Source organism: Dermacentor silvarum, chromosome 6 (genome assembly GCF_013339745.2).
Source record: "Dermacentor silvarum isolate Dsil-2018 chromosome 6, BIME_Dsil_1.4, whole genome shotgun sequence".
Lineage (NCBI taxonomy): Eukaryota > Metazoa > Arthropoda > Arachnida > Ixodida > Ixodidae > Dermacentor > Dermacentor silvarum.
Genome location: NC_051159.1, coordinates 169,003,224 through 169,023,455, shown reverse-complemented (window position 1 = coordinate 169,023,455; position 20,232 = coordinate 169,003,224). Strand labels below are relative to the sequence as shown.

At 47.0% G+C, this 20,232-nt stretch overlaps 1 protein-coding gene across 1 annotated transcript in view; it reads right to left on the bottom strand.

Annotated features, from left to right (window-relative positions):
• The window catches only part of LOC119456376 (retroviral integration site protein Fli-1 homolog), a 55,056-nt gene extending 35,084 nt beyond the window's left edge, over positions 1–19,972 (bottom strand). Inside the window, exon 1 of the mRNA XM_037718091.2 lies at positions 19,427–19,972. Coding sequence (XP_037574019.2) covers positions 19,427–19,931 — 505 coding nt within the window. The 5' untranslated portion in view covers positions 19,932–19,972. The remainder of the gene's footprint in view (positions 1–19,426) is intronic.
• Between the last annotated feature and the right edge of the window lie 260 nt (positions 19,973–20,232).

Sequence of the window (20,232 nt, the reverse complement as noted above, 5' to 3'; positions counted from 1 at the left end):
GCGTATGCTTGCTGCCAGCGTTTTGACAGTCGTTGTCTGGAGTCAGTCATTCAGTGTGATCTATTCATGCTTGTTTGTGCGCGCTCACACCACGCTTGTTCATTCAGTTAGTAATAGTCGGGCGACATTTTCCAACGCACGCTACACATGCAATGCTGCCCGGATCGGCAGTGCACCGCTACAGGTGTGTCCCTTCGCACGCGCTGCCCACGGGAAGCGCTTCTCATCAACACCACCGTTTCACACGCGCCTTCTCGTGGTCATCGAGTCTCTCTTCATGTCGGTCTACTTACGCCGCAGCACACCTGCTTACTTAATCAGCTCATGTTTACTACAATTCATATTGCTACCAAAGCCGCTCACCTTACTTCGTATGACATTGCTGTGTTGCTATCGCATTCATTGGTTCGCCCTTAGGGCGAAACTGTGACAATTTTTTATATTAACATCGAAGAACACATTTATGATATATTATTCGCTCTCTACTGAACTATTATAACTTCAGCAAACAATTAGAGAAGTAAGGGCAAAATAGAAAGAAACGTTCACAATGCTCTGCGTGAGCATACAAGTTTGAATTGGGAATTTTTACCACCTTTCTCAGCTACAACTTTAAGAAAAGTAGTTACCGCGAAGTATAAAAGCCTACTCCGAGTTCAAGTCATTCAATTATAAGGGCAAGTTACAGAATAGCCTATAGCAAAATTAAACGCGGACAATGAGTCAATTATGTACTACCGAAAATAAGCTTGTAGGCATTCACAGTGAATTAATTTAGCTTTACATCGTTATTTTTAGTATGCACAGTAACGTGGTTTAAAATTTTCAATTGTTCCCTATTCGAGATAAAATGCTATGCTGAGGAGAAAGAATCGTCGCAGAATGCGATCACACGTTGAACACTCTTTTAGGCGGCAGCCATTTACTTGATATTATTCGGACAGAAAGAGCAGCGACCGCCAATAATAATAATAATAATAATAATAATAATAATAATAATAATAATAATAATAATAATAATAATAATAATAATAATAATAATAATAATAATAATAATAATAATAATAATAATCATCATCATAAGTCCATATTTATGTCCACTGCAGGACGAAGGCCTCTCCCTGCGATCTCCAATTACTCCTGTCTTGCGCTAGCTGATTCCAACTTGCGCCTGCAAATTTCCTAACTTCATCACCCCACCTAGTTTTCTGCCGTCCTCGACTGCGCTTCCCTTCTCTTGGTATCCAATCTGTAACTCTAGTGGTCCACCGGTTATCCATCCTACGCATTACATGGCCTGCCCATATGACGCCGATATGATGACCGCCAATATGACGTACAAAACCGCTACTCCGTCCTCGAGACAATTTTTGACGTATGAAACTTACCACGAGTTGCTGGATTCATGATTAGAATGCATCTCTTAGAGAGACACGCACACGAAATCGGGCTCCAAGCGTATCCGTGACCGTAGTTCTACACCAGCTTCCGGTCACCGCTTTGTGGTGAAAAGAGAAATTCAAAACGCAAGCCGGTGTTTATAGGAGGCCGCGACGGAACGCTGTGAGGAGCGGTCACGACTATGGCAAACGAGGCACGTGTTGCGAATGAGGCGGCACTTTTGACAGTCGACCGTAACCTGCTTTATGGAATGCGCGGAACACGCTTCGTGTGCGCCCTACTGTTTCTCTCGAAAGGCCGGCGATTTCTGGCCCTGACAACCGACTACTGCAACGACTGAATGGCCGTCTTGTCTGCCATAATGTTTATGCGCTGGAGTATTATATATTACTTTGTTTACTTTCGCCCAGATATTTCATCAGAGTGACTGGGTATGTGGAGATGAATGATGCGCAGCGTTGGCACGCTCGAATCTCTTCTAAAAGCAATTCAGCATCGATGAGTGGAAATGCTTTTGACAGCCAGCAGACGTCATCAACCAACAGGCAATGAAGCCAATTGCTCTTACTCAGTTGGTAAGAGCATCGAACGCGTAATTCGAAGACGAGGATTCGTATTCCACCTGCGGTCAGTTGTTTTTTCATCCACTTTCATTTACATTCGTTTATCATTTGTTTACTTCAATAAGGAACTACAAATGATTTCCCCTACGCTGTCCTTCATGTCAGTGTTTGAGTGTTTGCTGACTTCTTATGTTCTGACTAATATATATATATATATATATATATATATATATAGTAAGAACATAAGATGACCATAAGAACATAACAGGGCGAATCGACAATATCTATATAGAACTTCAGCGATGCTACAAGGTAACCAGAACAATTGTTTCACTTGGTCTGTTTACTTTGTAGCATCGCTCAAGTTCTCTCTCTCCATATATATATATATATATATATATATATATATATATATCATAACAAGCCAACAAACGATGACACCAAGGAAAAGATAGAGGAAATTACTTGTACTTACTAGTTGAATTAAAGAAATCGATTTAAACGTTCGTAATGACGAGGACGTGGGGTCGTTCCCCACCTGCGGACAGTTGCTTTCTCATCCATTTTCGTTTCCATTAATTTATCATTTCTTTAATTCAATTAGTAAGTACAAGTAATTTCCCTTATGTTTTCCTTGGTGTAGTTGTTTGTTGGCTTCTTATATTATTGATACAAATCGGGCCCCTGGGTTCCCTTTCTTCTCGTTCATATATATATTCGATTAGCGCTGTTAAGGAAATAAAATTTTACATATAAGCTTTCTTCGGACTAAACATGATAAACTACCAGTTTTGCACCCATATGGCAAATTTAATGAACTTGGGAAGTATTGAAAACTGCGAATATGATATTTGCACTCGGTGTTTATGCTCCGGTCCGAAGGCCCAACAAACATAGCATACCTCCAATAAAAGTTATTTCACTCAAAAAGCACGAGCCAAAATTGCTTGCAACTAAATTGATTGGACTTCGTCTTCTTCATATTCCAGTGGCACGGACAACAGCGCACCCTCTGCAACGTAGAGATCTTGTAGGCCCTAAAATACCTCTGCACAGCCATTATACACAGGTACGGGTGCCACAGATGGCGCTCGCGCGCGATGACATCTACAAGCCATATTCGGCTCCGTACACTGAGCCGAGCAGCCGGCGAAATGTAAAATTTCAAATTAATGCAAATATACTGAACAAAAGTAACCCATTCGCACGACCCTTGTAGGTAGAACTACTGTGCCAATGACGCGCTCACCTCTTGTGCACTGCATTTGTAAATTAAACTTTATGTTTACGGCGCTAGTAGTAGCTGACTTAACGATTACCTGTGTGCCACAGGATCGTTGTCGATCTCCACACATGAACGTCAGTCTGTGCGAATGACATCATTTTGCCGCACATCTGAAGCGGTAAAACTATCCCCAGATACTTAAAGGCGCCAACGTCTCCTTCACGTTCACGTAAATGAAGTACAACCGTTCCTAATCGGGGGCTTCCAAGAAGAACAAATACGACCCACGCGATCCGTCGCTCGCGTATGTACACACAGAGTGCCTTTCCATCTATAGGACTCGGGCGCGGATCACACGAGTAGATAAGAGAAGCAGCACGCAAGCCACAACGAAACGATGTCCCGCCTGCAATGAAGGTAACGGGGCAGGCGGAACTGCAGTTTCTCCGCCCCGGCTGACAAGCGGCTCAAATTGAAGCGCGTCGAGCGGAGACCCGCAGCTGGGTGCGGCCTCACGATCGCGGGCGAACGCGGATGGAGAGCTAGCTAGCGGCGCAGCCGGGTTGACCGCGCGGTCTGCGGGGCGTAATAGTGGTGGAGCGATATCAATAAACGTCGCCACCGCCGAGAGCGCAGGTCCGCATTGCTGCCGCCGCCGCTACCGTATACGGGGCAGCGGCGAGTTTAGCCGGACACACACAGACGCGTACACAGCAGCGGCGACGAGCGAGAGGTGAATCCGGGTCGAAGGTTGGCTGCGCGCACATCGTCCAGCGTCTCCGGGAGGAGCCGCACCCAGGTCGCGACCGGGAGGAGCTTCGCATCGGTCGCTCCGGCGGGCGCGCATCAGCGAAGCTGGCGACGAGGGCAATTACTGTTGGCGCTGATTACGAGTTGGCCTGTGCCTTTCGGGAAAGGTGGCAAGTTCCGTCTCTTTACACTGCTGGCCTCCAAAGACTTCTTTGTTTTGTTTCTTCGCGGTGCTCTCGTCACTGCACCTGTATGGCACCGTAAGGCTTATGCACCTGCGTGTTATATGAAGCAGGTCAAAGGTTGTGGGAGCACAGTGCCGGGCTGAATATCGTTAGACACGCTGAGGCCGTAGAGATGTTTCGAGCCTTTTCATATTACGTTTTCGTACGTTTAGTTTGCCACAGTCACTCGGTCGCTGAACTCTGCAGATCTCCAGTGAGAACAAAAAACTGAAAGATAAGAACATTGCAGCCTTGTTTAAAAACAATAGAAAATTCGGTGCGCAGCGAATTTTTGCTGAATACATTAGGGGTGTGTTTTAAAAGCGCTTTTCCTAAACGATGATGGATGTACAAACGTATGCTCGAAGGATGGCGTCGCGATGGCGTAGAAGCGACGATAAAACTAGGTGAGGGCCTGCTACAAGTGCGTGTGAAATTATTGTTTCACTGAAAGTGAGTTTCCAATCGCGAAGGCAGCTAGGATAGGGTTAAATGGGGCCCATCTGGAAAGTTTGGAAGCAGTGCGCCTCCGGCTACTGCATTTCAGTTATATCAAATTACATGAAATGTAAATTTTCTTCATGAAATCGATGAATATAAAATGAAAAATAACACTAGAAGGAACTATAGAGTTAGCACGTGCAGACACTAAAAAACGAAATATCAACGAGCGTGAGCCACTGCATAAAGTCGTACCTGGTATTTGGACCAAATGTCCGTACGTTCGTAATAAAAAAAAAGTATTTCGTTGCAGTGAAATGTTCCAAGGCCACTAACCAGGAATGATCCAAATATTGTTCCAAGTGACAGTCGTTCGTTGCTCAGAGTACTAAGTTTGCAGCGTAGCCGTTGCTGTTGTTGGGCATCTAGCGAGCAGTCAAGCAACGCGATGACTTTGTTATCATCCGCTGTTCTTCCCGCTTACGACGTGGAGCTTGCACGATGAATGTTAAAAAGAAAGCGCTTAATGCAGGCAAGACCAAGGAGAAAGCGGTCAGGCAAGGTTTCCACATTTCGCGATAACTTGATGATGATGTATGGCTTTGTCGCGCAAGGGTCCATGATAGCCAAAGAGCGCCAAGAAATGGTACGATGTAGTCGATGGTGCGGTCAGTAACAAAGGGTATTTGTGACATGAATGTATAGTGGCCCCTAAGGTACACATAATTTCAGCCCAAAGTTTATAGGACATATAAAACTGATCTTTTGGCCTCTTTACTGAACCGTGCCGCAGATTATCACCTCGCTGAGAGTTTGCGTAGTATGTTTCGAACATCGTGATTGAACCATGGGATAATGCATTTTCCATGTTAGTGTGCACGTTTTGCCAATTCATCCGCTCGTTTATTTCCAAGTATGCCGGTGACCCATTGAAATGCAGTTTTCTTACCGCGAGTTTCCGCAAAACGTCTCAGCTCAGCAATTCTCACGATTATTTTACTGTGTGCACATTTTGCCTGAACGTTGTAGAACAGCTTACATACAAACCGCGAATCTGCGCGAACTACCCATTTATATGAAGGCTGACTGCCGCAGGTAAACCTTATCCGCTTACAGAATTACCTATAGTTCTACCATCATTGGTGTGGTACAACACGATGGATCTCAGACATGCGTTACACATTTAATGTCGGTATATAGCAAAAGTAGGTGATGAACGGTTTTTATTGCACGAGCCATTTGCGTACACTTGTTTTGCGCTGGTATGCGGGTTGTACATTTGAAACTTTACTATGCCGCAACTATTGGTGAAACTTCACATTCTTCTAACAAAACGTATGTTCTGGATATATCAATGAAGGCAGTGCTTCACCACTGTGTGGAGGAACTAGAACAACTGATTCGTACACAATCAATTGTGAATGCAAATTACATACATTTCTGAGTAGCAACCCTTTCGAAAGTTCGTGGCGGTAAAGCTGAGTAAATGGTCGAAAAAAAACAGGCCGAAATGTCGCTGTCTCCCTCTGTACCGCTTTTAGCTTTCGCTCTTCTGTGATGGCCAGTGTGCTTGGCATCACCTCAAGACAAACTCAAGGACTTCTTGCGATTAAGGTATGCAACTTGTCTACTGTGCGGGGCGTGGAATTTAGCACTGACAGTGAAGATAGTAAAGCTGATCGTAATATTGCGACGTGAAGCTTCAGCAGGTTATCCGACTATATCCGACTAAAAATGGATATCTCAGAATTCGAACACGGTTTTCTTTCCGTTCCAGAGCTTCCAAGTGTTGGGTCCAGATTAAGCGCCGATCGACAATAATGCCAAACAAATACTGAATTTAAACTATTTCCAACTGATGACCATCAAGACAGATGTTAAAACTCTTAAAACTTTCTAGGCGGCACGGTCGAACAGCTTATTTTTTCAGCAGGAACGTTCGTACCCCGCTCATCCGTGAAATCATTCACTCTGTTAAGACCCATTACAATGTTTCTTGTATGACCAGAAGCCTTTGTTCCGATGCCTCGCCGTCTTTCAATATACGCAGGCGACATTTGCGTTTTCAATCGTGGAATTGTCGTTCTAACGGCTCGCAGCATTTTTACCTATAGCAGTGCTGGTGCGCGAGGCCGGGTAACAAACTCTCTCGAGGGAGTCACTCCACAAGAGAACTATGGATAACTTTTACCTAGTCGCTTTGTTGCATATGTGCAAATAGTTCCTTCTTTTACTCCCTCCTCTCTGTTATCTTCTCTGCCTGTGATTTTACGACCCTACCCCAACCCCAACACTGCTGGCTGCTGCTTGAGCGTCAGCAGACTGTGCTAAACAGTTGCAGTGGAGTCATCAGTAATTTTCTTGCCTTCCCTTTAAGGTATTTATTTATTTACTTTAATTTTAATAAACAATTAATTACTACAGCTTCTAGCCTCCTTTTGTTTCCTTTCCGCGCTTTGCCCCAGCGGATTGTCGCACGCCCCTTCAATAGCAGCACGTGTACTGCGAACGCCTTTTATTATTGTCTATGCCTTGAACAGCGCGTCTATTTTTGTTATCCTTCCCGGGGCGTTATCTGCGTCGCCCTATTTTTATGTTAAACGAGAACGAGCCCCTGCCACGCAGCGTTAAAGTTCGTCGCCACCACACCCGGAACACCGGTAATTTGACGAGACGCGAGATATAGGCAAAGCGAAGGGTCCGCGGTTGTTGCAGTGGCGCACACGAACGCAACGACTTGCTGGGGCTCGCTTTATTTCTCTTCTCTTTCGTGCTCTTGTGTGGGGAGGGCGCGCACGCTCTAAATAGTGCTCCATCCCACGGACTCGCGTCGTCTTTTTTCTTTCCTCCGCGGCACCTCTGCCCGCGCGCTCGCCGTGCAGACTCGCTCTGCGCAGCTCCCATGCATCGCTGCGGGAGTCGTTGCGGCCAGTTGCGCCACGGCCGAGAAACAACGGCTCCCGTTCCGCGATGCCCTCGCTGGCGCATTCTCAGAATAGGGCGGTGCGTCGTCGCCGTCGCCGAATTCTCGGCGCATCGTCGACGCGTGACCTCTGCTTCGGAAAGCGAGCTAGAGTCGTTTGGCGCCCCGGGATAAGGCGCGTGCTCTCGCGACGAATAAAAAAGAAACGAGCTATCCCAGAGCACTGGCAACGAAACAGATTATAACGAGAGAGAGAAGAGAGAGAGAGAGAAGCTATGCACCGCAAGACTGTTGCTGCACGCGCACGACGCGCCTCTTTGGGAAAGAAGGACGTATATACTGAAGCTGTGTACTTACTGCCTTTTCTGCTTGTCTTTCCTCGCTTCTATGTATGCACATGTGCAAGCACCCTCCCGCGCTCCGTATAGGTGTAATTGGATAGCCGTCCGTATAACATCTCTCGGCTCTTCGCGGTAGGCTGTCAGCCGCGATGAGAGAGCAACCAAGGTGAACCTGATGCCAGGGTGGGCACGCAGTGCTATAGCCGTTATCATGTACGTTCGGCATCTAGTGCCGCTGAATTTCGCGGAACGCAGTTTCTTGCGACACAATGTATGTCTGCTATTCTCTTCTTGCACGCCCCGTGACAACTATAGGGTGCTCCGCGTTAATGTTCTGCCTTGTTTGTTCTATTTCGCCCTGGTTGTGGCTTATATATTGAAGGAAACATAAGAGCTTCGATCTAGTGGCTCTTTGAGAGTTGGTTAGCGGAGGGGCGCGCCATATCGTACCGCCTAGGCCGCATGCGCCAGGAAGCACGTGCCCAGCTACTTATCATTATCATCAATGAAATACTTTATTTTTACTGTATTGTACAGTGACGTCGTATCAAGCGTCATCGCGTTCGTGTGCATGTGCAATGTGATTTCAGTCAGCTAAAGGAGTCATGAAATGTCACTCTGCAAGACTGAGATTTCACTGCCGCATGCGCAGCCATATAGCCATCTGGAACCCTTTTAGTTGCATATAATTGAATATCTTACACTAAAACGGCACAAGAAGATGCAATTTCGTATTTGGAATCCCCTAAGCACCACTTTCTTAAATGCAAATCTAGCTCTACCACAGTGCAGTTTGGTATGCTAATGGCCGGCGTAATCAACCTTCCCTGTCCGTTTGCTATTGGGGAGGTTTGTGTGGTAGAAAATGCATGGAGAGATGGGTCTAGTGCATCAGACCACACGCAGAAGGAAGGCACCAGCAAGCCGAGTCCATGCTCTTTTGGCTTCATCCGAACAAGAGTGGTGCCTCCGTTTATGGGGCAGGTGTGCAATGCAGAAAAGCGCACTTGCAAATAAAGGATATATCGAGCCACCGCCTCACCCTCTGATTCCTTTTTTTCTTTCTCTTTCTCCTTTCTTTATGCTAACCCGCACGCGATTTCCAGCCAGCATCTTATTAGGTCTCGCGTCTTACAAAAGCGCTGCAGCCTGTCCGGTGAATCCAGAGGCTTCGCAAACACCTCACGCACCGTGAATAGCGTTAGCCTGCTTGCAAGGACCCGATTTCTAAGAACACATTCCGCAATCCCTGCAGTAGACTATCAAGATTACACAATGTCACGCAGCCTGCGGCTTACAGCACGGCGCGAGCCTGCAGGAAAAGGGACGTGATTTGCCTTCATGTGATTGTAACATTGATCCTCTGCTGGTAGTGCGTTCTCAAGGGAACCAAGGAATGCGAGTGAAAGGACGGGACGTCGGAGATTATGTGTACACACAAATATTGACGTTGCACAAGACCAGCAGAGCAGTGCGCCTGCTGTGAGCACAGAGACAGGAGTGATTGAAGAGTTATCCTGCTATATAGAACGGGTCAACACACAGAAATGTGTTGTGGTGATAGTTTCAGAGGGAGTGGAGTTAGAATCACAGTACACAACGAGTAAATTGCAAATCATGTATACGATGTAATGACGAGAAGTTAACCCACCGTGTACTGTAATTCACCATATATTAGCGTGGATGCACTGTGCTCCTTGAGTCGATCGCATTGAGTTCTTTTGTTGGACCCTCGAAATCACCACGCCGTAATTCAAGCACAACCAAACATACACAGGGCAAGAGTATGCCAATAGCCTCCCTTATATGTATAAAGCAAAATGGAACGCAAGTGGATTTAAAACCAATGTTCGGGGAAGGATACATCGAAACACTTGCTTGTTTCATAATTTCTGCTAAGTGGAAATGACTTCACTGACGCCGGAATGAAATTACAATGTGGCAACTTTTGTCATATACCACATTTAATTAGAGGGTAATTATTGTATACTTGTTAGATAACTGAAAAGGGTCGTTTGCCGCGCAAGCAATGTCCGCCTGTTCAAAAAATTCACCTGAGGAGTCGGGATTGCGCTGTCTACCCCAGAAGCGTTTTTTTAATGGTATGTTTAGCGACAAACATAAATAAATAAAATTATCACGATGCTTTCAATGAAAATTGCATATGTGCCGGCCAGCCCTAGCCACTGTTGATATAGTGCCTCAGGCAGCACTACCGTGCGGCCATGTAAGGCGATACGCGTATCTAGAGTTAGCACTTTGATGCAACTCACCCTCCCACGCTGATTCTTTCGGAGGGCGCCGGAGGAGCAGGGTCATTTCGCACGCTCCCCGGCCACTGCGCCGGAGGCAGCGACGAAACCACCGAACGAGTCTCGCTACTACGCAGAGGTGAAAGTCGGGAGTGCGCGCAAAGAAAAGATGCGGCACGGTCCAAGAACGGCGTAGCCTCAGCCAACGAAGTCGGGGGTGCGGCCGGGGAACCATCTAGATGGACGTTTGAGCGTGAGAAAAGAATGCGCATTGTGTGAAAGACCGGTAAGCGCCTCCGCGTCCGCATACAGCGTGCGCGTCCAGTTTGAATCAGCGGGTAGGTATGCGGGGAACGAGATGCCGTGAGTCTCCTCCCGGTTTAACGAAGAAGGCGTGCAAGGAAGAGAAAAAGCAAACAGAAAACGCCCCTCTAGAAAGCTAGCTGTGAAAAGCTGATCAGTGATCCCGATGCAGACGTTTCGTCTCAAGTGGCCACCGTTCAACTTCGCAAACAATTAACGTCTGGATGGAATAGTTGGTTGTAACAGCGCATTTAGGTGCCTTGAATGACCAGCAAACCAATGCTGACAGCGAGAAATGCATCGCTGTTTATGTCGGTGTCGTCGTTGTTGTTTGCACAAAGTAGAGGTCACGGTCAGGAAGCCGTATTTTTGACCACATGCAATTTGTCTGAGGCTCATGGTCTCAGATTTCAGAACATGTATCACTGAACACTAAGACACCACTGCTCAAGTCAGGACAGAAGGACAAAACGACAAGATCCTTACACTCCAGCCTGTAACGTCAATCTCTTTTATTTTTTTCTTTATTTCTTTTCTTCCATTTGTTTTTATTAATCTTTGCATTGTGACAGAATATTTATGAAATAAATGTACGATTTCACAGTACGTGCTTCGACCTTACAAGCTTTCAGAAACCAGTTAAGAAAGGAGAAAGATCCATTCGAGAATATCGATGCAGTAGTTTTTTAGCTGTGCCGATGTTGCAGCGAAGCTCGCCGAAGTTACCTATAGATTGCCCCATAACCTCATCCTACAAAGACTCACACTTTCCTCCTTTTCCTATACAGATTAACATCTCAGGTAAATGGTGGTAGTTTCACCACTCGCCTACGATTATAAGTATAGCCTCCAAAGTTTCGTTGCTTAATTATTTTGCTGTTTCATTAGCTTGCCTCAAGAAGCGATGTTATAAAAAACGAGAAAAGAAAAAAAAAAGAGAGAGAAATATTCCGTCTCCTTTCCTCCTGCATTGGCCATGCCCTTCCTCGTATATATAGGAGCTCTGTCAGGTGGTTTCTTCGCGTAATCTCGACCACGTGAAGCCAAGTGCTCGGGGATGAGTCACGGCCAAGTGAGCTCGTTACAGGTGGCTACGTGACGGACGTCGAATCTACAAGCAGGCCATAGGCGATCGCGCAGCAACCGTTCGTCCACGCGAAAGGAGAGTGGCACGAGTTTACGCGGATAAGATGACGCTGAATACGTGTTGTGCGAGGAGGGCACCACTGCCAATGCCTCCAGGCACGAGGCAGGACCAAGGATAGGAGCGCCGCGTGAGCTCACTATGCAGCGATAAAGCCCCGCGCCGCAGCTCTGACTCAGAGGCGCATGATCGGGGGGCCACCGGGAGCGCGGCGGAGCGGGGAGCCATCGCGCAGGTATAAGAGGAATGACAGGGCTGGCAGAACCTAGCACGCCTGCCGCCGCGCGAACGGCACATGAATATCAAGCAGCGTGAGATGAGCTGCCGCTGCTGCTGGCGCATTCCTCTATGTACGTACTATTCTGTAGTGACAAGTCAGGGTAAAAAGGACTTGTGCGCTGGACGATCGTACAGAACTGATACTGAAGACAGCGTAAGATGAAGACAAGAAAAAGGTGCGCGTCTGGAATGCCCTTATAGTATGCGGTCCTGAAAAGCTGCTCCAGTGTGCTATTTAGACGTGCATTTTTTTTCCCCACGCAGCATGCACTCATGATTATACTGTTGACGTCTAGTAAAAGAAAAGCCTATTCCAGAGTAAAACATGCAATTACTCTAGAAGGGCGAATTAAATTGACGACGCGTTATAATTATGGTGTTAAGGAAGGCGTCAAGAGGTATTTCAGTTCGCTTCAAACATTAAGTGATTTAACGCTCTGGAACGCGTATCAAGTGTTGCTTATTCCCACAGGTTTTTCAGATTTGGAGCTGTTCTTCTGAAGCGAAAAAGAGAGAAATAGAGGGGTTAGAAGGCACTGCGCTGCAGATAGTTGAAACTGACATTTCGAAATATGATCTGAGGTCCGAACGTTGACGTAGTCGATGTAAAGTGAATTATTAAAAAGCTAGGTGATCAACTGGTACAAATTACAAAATAATTCGGACGTGAAGAATATCTGGAGCTTCTTCAGATGGCTGGCTGTTGGCACCATACAGTTGGTCTCATCCACACGGAAAGCTCCGATACTGTTATTTCATGTTATTTGCGACTCCCTGTCGAAACAAGGTCGACAGCCGCAAGGAACCAAGCAATCTGCCCCCTCCCTTTCCTGAAACAAGGCCAAAGTGGCCAGAGTAACACGTCACGCTCCAGGCGAGCCACGGTTTTTCATTCATGCCCTCCGTGCGTAGTACTACAGAGCGAGGCGCCTCCCCTTCGCGCATCAGCCCGTGTTTTCCTGGAGACGGCGCCGCTGATTCAAGCGGCGGCAACGACAGTGTCTTTACTGCCGCGGTCGCGCGGAGAAACACTTTCCTTATTGTTACGGCGCCAAGTTTCTCGTGATTCATGCTGCCGCCGCGGCTGCCGTCCTCGCCTGGCGCGCCACCGATGCCTAGCCGTCTCTCTGACCTCTCGGCAAGAGAGCGGGAGCAGTATCGTCGGCTGCGATTACGATGTTTCGGCAACCTCGTGAAGCCGACGGCGGGGCACGCGTTATCCGCCAGCCATTAAAGGGAGATGAACGCCACGTTGCACACGAAAAAGACAGAGCACCACCTTTCCCACATCGTCGTTCCTTCCCGACACACGCACCATCATAGAGAGCCAGAGGTCAAACGAGACAAACAAGCGCGTCATGCCGCGTGTGTGTAATCGCGAACAGCACGACTCAATGAAGCGAATCTGGCATTGGAAAACCGTTTCCTTTCTTTTTTTTTTTTTTTTTTTGCGATCTAACTGGTTTGTCGCGCCGTGCTGTAACTTACGATACGTCTTACCTCACGAGGTTCTTTCGTTTACTCTTTTTTTTTTTCTTCTGCCCTCTCATGCTCACCCAATTCCCCCCCTGTTCTGTACCACGCGAAGGTCCAGCGGCGTTTACGAAATTAGATTCGTTTCCCAGAAGCCGGCTCTCCGCGCGCTCTAGCCGCCCACAGAAATCGCGTCGTCGCCACGGTTCCCCGACGGAGGCGCTTGCTTGCTTTCCTGGAGAACGGAGAGATGCGCTCTCTCCCCTTTGTCGGGTGGAAAGGGGAAGAGCGCCAGCTCGTGCGTTTGTTAGCGTGCATGGAATCGGCGGCGGGCGGCCCGCAACAAGTGTGCCACGAGGCAGGTGTATATGAATCCCATGCCGGTCGCGCCGGCGCCTCTGGTCGCGGGGGCTCGGCGCGTGGTCGCGGCGCCTTTATGCGCCCCCTCCACTCTGCACCTTTTCCTTGACGTGCGATGCCGATGTTGATGGTGTGTAGGTCTGGCGGATCGTCTCGTCCACACCTCGTTATAAGGCGAGCGAACGGCTGGCCGGCGGCGTGCGCCCTGGTGGCTCTAGCTGGTACCTGACGCCAGGCTACGAGGAGGAAGCCGAGGGTCGGTGGCTGGTTGCGGACGCTGTACGCTCTCTTCTAAGACACCGCCAAGAGGGACGGCGCCCGTCCGAGTGGCGACGGGCTAATTGCGTCCGCTAAGCGAACGGCGTCCACGAGCCCGACTAAGCTGGACGATGCGAAGGCAACTCAGAACGTCTTTCTCACAACGGGAGAAAATAATGAATAAGAAAAGGCGTACAGTTTCAAGGAATCTACGCTGGCACGATTCTTTCCACCGCTCGTGAAGGTGAAGGAAAAAGAAAGATTTGAGAGAAACGTCAGAGAGTGAAAGCGAGAGAGTTCCTAATGGTTGCGGCGTATCGTTTGCCGGCGGGGCGCGTTCCTTGTTTCCTTGCTTCGTCCGAGCACTATTTATACTGGCCGGCGTTCCTACCTGTTAATGAAGGAAGCACGGAAGCTCAGGCGGCTCTCCTTTTTGCAAAGCGACGTGTAATCAGGCGCGACAGTTTACAGGTCGGCACATGCCTCGCGGGCAACGGTTAACCGGTAGTTACGGCCAGGTTAACGGCCCTTCTTTCTGCGTTTTTGCTCTTTCCCGTCTTCGGTGCGAATCGTTTTACACAACCGGCAAACGAAAGACGAGGTAAATAGCCGACTGTACACGGGTCGTTGGCTTTCTTGAAAGTCGCAAGAGTATCGCCATCCTCTCTCCGAGAAAAAGCGGAGGAAACTGCTGCTTTCAACAAGATGAAGCAACGCAAGAGAAATGATAAAAAGCTGAGGGACTTGACCTAAAAGCGAATTTAAATTTTGTTGATGGAGTCAAGAAGTAATTCACCCCACTGCTGGAGCAACACAATTACTGAATATATTCCTTCATGGGCGCTTATTTACCATTGCTTTAATGCCCTGGCCACTTTTTATTGTATATTAATAATCTGTCGCGAGCAAACGGCGCTCATCAACTCCTCTGGTAATGTTTATCTAAATTAATTCTTGTATTACTTATAATGCGTCTTATACATCCAGCTTATTGATCACATACAACTTTGCGTACCGCAAAAATCTGCTAGAAAGCATTCCCCATAGTCATGTTGCCGTATACATTTTCCTATAGCTCAACGTCGACTTAGAAGAAAAGTAAACATGCACAATGCGTATTCTGATATATTGACGTATCTCAGAGGTCATTGCCTGTTTTTTGTAGAAGTGTAGATGTAGATGATCACGTTTTTTATTATTAGTAACTCGCTTTCACGACCGGCGCTCGTTTTTCTTTTTCTCCTGTTCAGTCCTTTACCTCATATTGTATTGTATTCGCTTCCACATTTGCTTTTCTGTACAGTGTTTTGTATATCAGATTTTAAGTGTACCAGTACAAAGGCGTCATAGCTGTTCCTGGGTACTCTGCCAACATTATTATTATTATTATTATTATTATTATTATTATTATTATTATTATTATTATTATTATTATTATTATTATTATTATTATTATTAAAACATCATCATCAACTTTGTCGGGTGGAAAGAGGAAGAGCGCCAGCATTCGAATATCCTTGCCTCTTGCTGTAAATTTTTTAGTATGCTAAGTTTAACGGGTTGTTTCAAAATGATAAACGGGATGTCTCGCTGTAGCGTTCTTTATAAACATGAAAATGTTTACAAGCAGAGTGCACTGAATAAATTGTGCGCAAAAATGCCTCCTTTGCCCCTACCATCAGTCCACCGAGGGAAAGCTGCGACTTTCCTGGCTTAATTAACTGTGCATATGATTAACTGCACGAACAGCTACCGTTATCAAGCTCAGAGGACGCCAGAAAAATGCAAGTGCTTGCACGAGACTTCACGTTTTCCGTGTGGAACACCCCAAGTCTCCAAAACAACCGACTGTATGTCATGTACTTTTCCCTCTGCCTTCGAACCCCAACTTGACTCTACCAACGCGAGAAACCCTGCTTTGCCGGGCTTTACTTAATGTTGCTTTTCGCGTCGGAATGGCCGACAGCGTTACGTACCATGACTGTGGCCGCCAGGAGGCACTTCAACACGTTCTTTGTGACTGTTCTCGCTGCAGTGTACAGAGATTATGGCTCGCAACTGCGCTCGCTCGCATTGATAACAGGCCAATGTAAGAGCAAACCATTTTGGAATGCCGACCTCATAAGCCGTCGCAGCAGGGAAAGAAGAAAACACTTCTAACGTTTTTAAGAACAACATATGTGCAGAAGCGGCTGTATCCTGAATTGGTCGACATTAAAGAGGACGACATTACCTACAATGGAAGCCAAAATGCCTACTTGACTTATGAACAAAATTTCACTAATCAACATTATAACGAATTACTCTAGCGCTCATATTCCAGTGCACGAATTGAAGTTTGTGATTTCACAATGCACATTCATTTGGAACTAGTTTGAAACTAGCTCAGATGAAACCGTATGAGCGCTCTCAAACTTGAGATAAATGTGTACCGTTCTTGCCCTTACTTTTTTAACGAAAAACCTTTAGTTTTTATGCACTGAAGCTCAAAAATTACTGAAACACCAGTGAATTTTGTCGCACACCTTGGGAAAGCATATCTCGAAACACATATCTGTCATCCTCTCTATTTGTTCCAAGTGGATATGACTTCCGAAGTAACCGGCAGCAATTCTGATATAGCAATATGCGCTGTAAATTAATTAGCTTAAAAGATAATGGGGAAACTGTCATTTAGTAAAATGTTCATTTTGATTTCTCTAGCATATAATGTCCGCCTCGGAGACTAATCTAGCATAACAAGTTGAATTGTGCTACATGCGTGGTTGACTTTTTTTTTAAATTCTGTTAGCGATCAAAAAAAATTAGGAAAGAAAGTGTTATATTGGTAGTTTTTATTTCTCTTTTGCGTGAACTGCTTCATGGGTGAACGTATACAGATCTGATACTTTTTTTAAGGTATCGGCGAACTGTCACCGACAAACGTGACATTTAACCTCTATTACTGCGTGACACAACTTTTGCATAGTGAGTATTGCACTATAGCTCCACGCATAACACATGGATACTTTAGATGCCGTTCATTCATTACGTTATCAATACCTGCAATACCTGCAGTTATAGTTCCTAGATATGAACTTGACAGCCTAATCGGTATATTTCTATCATAGTGAATCCGAAGGAATAACAGACGGGAAATTGACCGTCTTTTTTAGTATTTAGGTATTATTATTATTATTATTATTATTATTATTATTATTATTATTATTATTATTATTATTATTATTATTATTATTATTATTATTATTAGAAACATGAACACCACGCCCGCTCGCTTAAGTGAAAAAGAAAGGAAAGAGATGAGGTGGGGGTAGATGGAAGGGTGTAAGTACAACATGGGACAAAATATGGTCACTACAGGGAAAGGTGGAGTCCCGTATAGTTGAGAAGAATAACGACACCCCTCCCGTCAGTTGTTCTTATCTGACAATTTTCGAATGCAGTGACAGCGAGCCTGTAGCTTAAGCGACGCGTCACTCAGTCTCTGCAACACGAAAGTTGACCGACGAGGTGAAGTTCCAACACGGTATAGCTCATCTCCCGCGACACATAAATATACACCATAGAGTATCTTGCTTTAGAGTGGAAATGGCATACGCAAAATCCTTTCTCGAAGTGGTATGCCACTCCAATTTTCAGTGCTGTTGTGGCCATGAAATTGAGAACGTTAAGAAGTAAGAAACCACAAGCAAATATTTTAGGAAGAGTAGACCAAGTGCCCCTTCACTATACAGAAAATTATTGGACCGTGCTCTGACAAAGTCAACTGCAGCAAAGGCATCTAAATAAATACGCAGATAAATTGCACATGTTGAAATGTATGTGAAGCGAAGTTTAAGCAAAGTGGGCAATTAATCCTTTACAACTAAAGGCGATGCGTAGAATTTTGCTTACTTTCATCCTAGACAACGTGTAATCTAATGGAATGTTTGTTTGTTTGTTCAACGCAAAGGTCACAACCTTTATCGTTATGATATTTATATTTATGCATTGCTTTTTTCACAAGGTATGCCAGAATGCAAACTCCAAATAAGGTGGATGCGCAGTGTGAGACGTATATGCAGCGATGGCACAAGGCCAAAGGCGCTGTATTATGCTTATTGAGGGAAGAATGGTGATGACAGATTCATGCACAGAAAAGTGCAACACATATCAAGCAACATTTAGGGATCCTGTACCTTTTGTACCACAGTGGGACGAGCCCATTCTGGAGGATTGGCCTAGAATGGGCGCGCACCCAGTGGTACATACTGAGCGGCTATATCAAAGAAAATATGTAAATCAAAGAGTCCGTTAAATATAGTTCACCATTCTATAAACAGATCGGTGTGCTTTGAGATGACTGTGAGGCGACATTATATGTTCAGGTTTTGTGCAGGAAGTTATATTTTGTTGTGCAGAACAGAGGTGCGAATACTTGGTTAGCTTACAAGGGTGATATAAGCCACTTCACTGGTAGTTTCATTTAACCCATTTTCTTATATGCATCGAGAAATTCGCCTAGATAGCGACCGACCCAACAGCACCCAGCATCCAACAGCCAGTCAGCCACGCAAAACTCAGGAAAGCAGGTGATTATTAAAGGTTCGCTTTAACAAACATTATTACGTTAAATTGAAACGTAGAAGTAATAAAGCAAATGGAAATGAAAGTGAACGAAAAGCAAACTTGCCGCAGCTGGGAACCGAATCCACACCTTTCGTATTATACGCGTGCGGTGTTTACCATTTAAGCTAGCGTGGCGCCATCTTCTCGTCCACTTTCTTGGGTATTCGCATGCGTACAAGATTAGCCTTGGTAGCGTTAGCCAGCGCAGCTCGCGGCTAAGGCGGCGGATGCACCTGTTTAACCACAGGTGTCACGCAGTATACCTGAGCTTAGGAGCTGGCGATTGGCCAGCAAGGACTCGTATGCTTAAGCGAAAACAATAAGGGCATCCGTCGGGCTTTGTTAGTCATAGCCACGTGTAGAAACAGGCAACGAAGCCAGAGAACGCAAAATCGTTATGTTTAGTTGAAATGTGCAAATAATGAAGTAAATGGAAATGAAAGTGGATAAGGTGCATGGCACGTAGCCGAACCTACCGTTTCCCGCATTTTACGCATTGGCTAATGGCGCAAAAGTTCTTTGTCGTGTGGCCGCGCTGCCCATTTAAGCTACCATGTCCCCCTTTGACTCAAGCACTCACTAACGACCAATGGGGCTGCCGTAGTCATCGGATTGCTATTACTCACGCGCCCAACGCTGACTCACGATTCGACTCCTCGCCGCGTGCGAGCCACGTCCAATTTCGCGTCCGTGTTGCCTGCCCTCTACATCCGTTTATCATTTTTTTTTTTTTTTTTGGCTCGGATACGGTGGCTGCGGGGAGATCGGCGGCGGTTGCGGTTCCCGCTGGACCACGAATTGCGTGACCACGTGGGCTCCCACGCGGCCAACCGTTGCGATATCAACTGTTTAGAGGAAGCAGCGGAAGCGGGAACTCTCACCTGTGGGCAGCCACGCTTCCGCTTTCTCCGTCTCGGATTCGGCGTTCTCTTCCCTGTCAGGAGTCTCCGAGAAGCTCACCGTCGACGCCGTGGGGACATCAGGCGCGGCAGCGTTAGGAGACACCGACGTTCCGTTGACGCCGGCAGCGGCGGCGACCGGCGCCGCTTGCTTGGCGGCGTCTTCGAAAACGCCGCTCAGGCTCCCCGAGTTCCGGCGGCGCCGCTCGGCTGATTCACGTCCGGCAGCTGAATCAGCCACCGCCGCCGCCGCGTCGGCCGGTGACGCGGAAGGCCAGCCTTTCACGGAGACGGCGACGTCTTCGATTGCCCACTCGTCGTGCTCCCCTGTCGAGCAGGCCAAGCTCTCCGACGACGTTCGCCTCTCTTCCGGTGTCTCGACCCTGCAGCAGTGCAACGCCGCGTTCTCGAGAGACCCGTCGTCGTACATGCGCGGCGACGAATCCTGGCGGGCTTTCCCGCCCACTCCTGGCACCAAGTTCGTCATTTCTTCGACGGGCCGCTGAAGCGGCAGATCGCGCGGGATCCGGAGCCATTCCGCCGAGCCATCGACGACTCCTGACGAAGCTGCTGTCGTGGCGCCACATTGCTCTGGCTGCGGCTGTTCGGGCGGAGTCGTCGGCGGCTCAGCCACGAGGTCGGTCTGCGAAGTCAGCTTGAGGTCCTCCGCAAAGTACAGTGGCTTAAAAAAGGACTCGAAGACGTCGACCTCGGACATGGGCTGCTTCCGAAGTGTCGGCGCCATCGTCATGGGAGGCAACCGGAAGTCGGGCCAGTTGTGCCCTCCG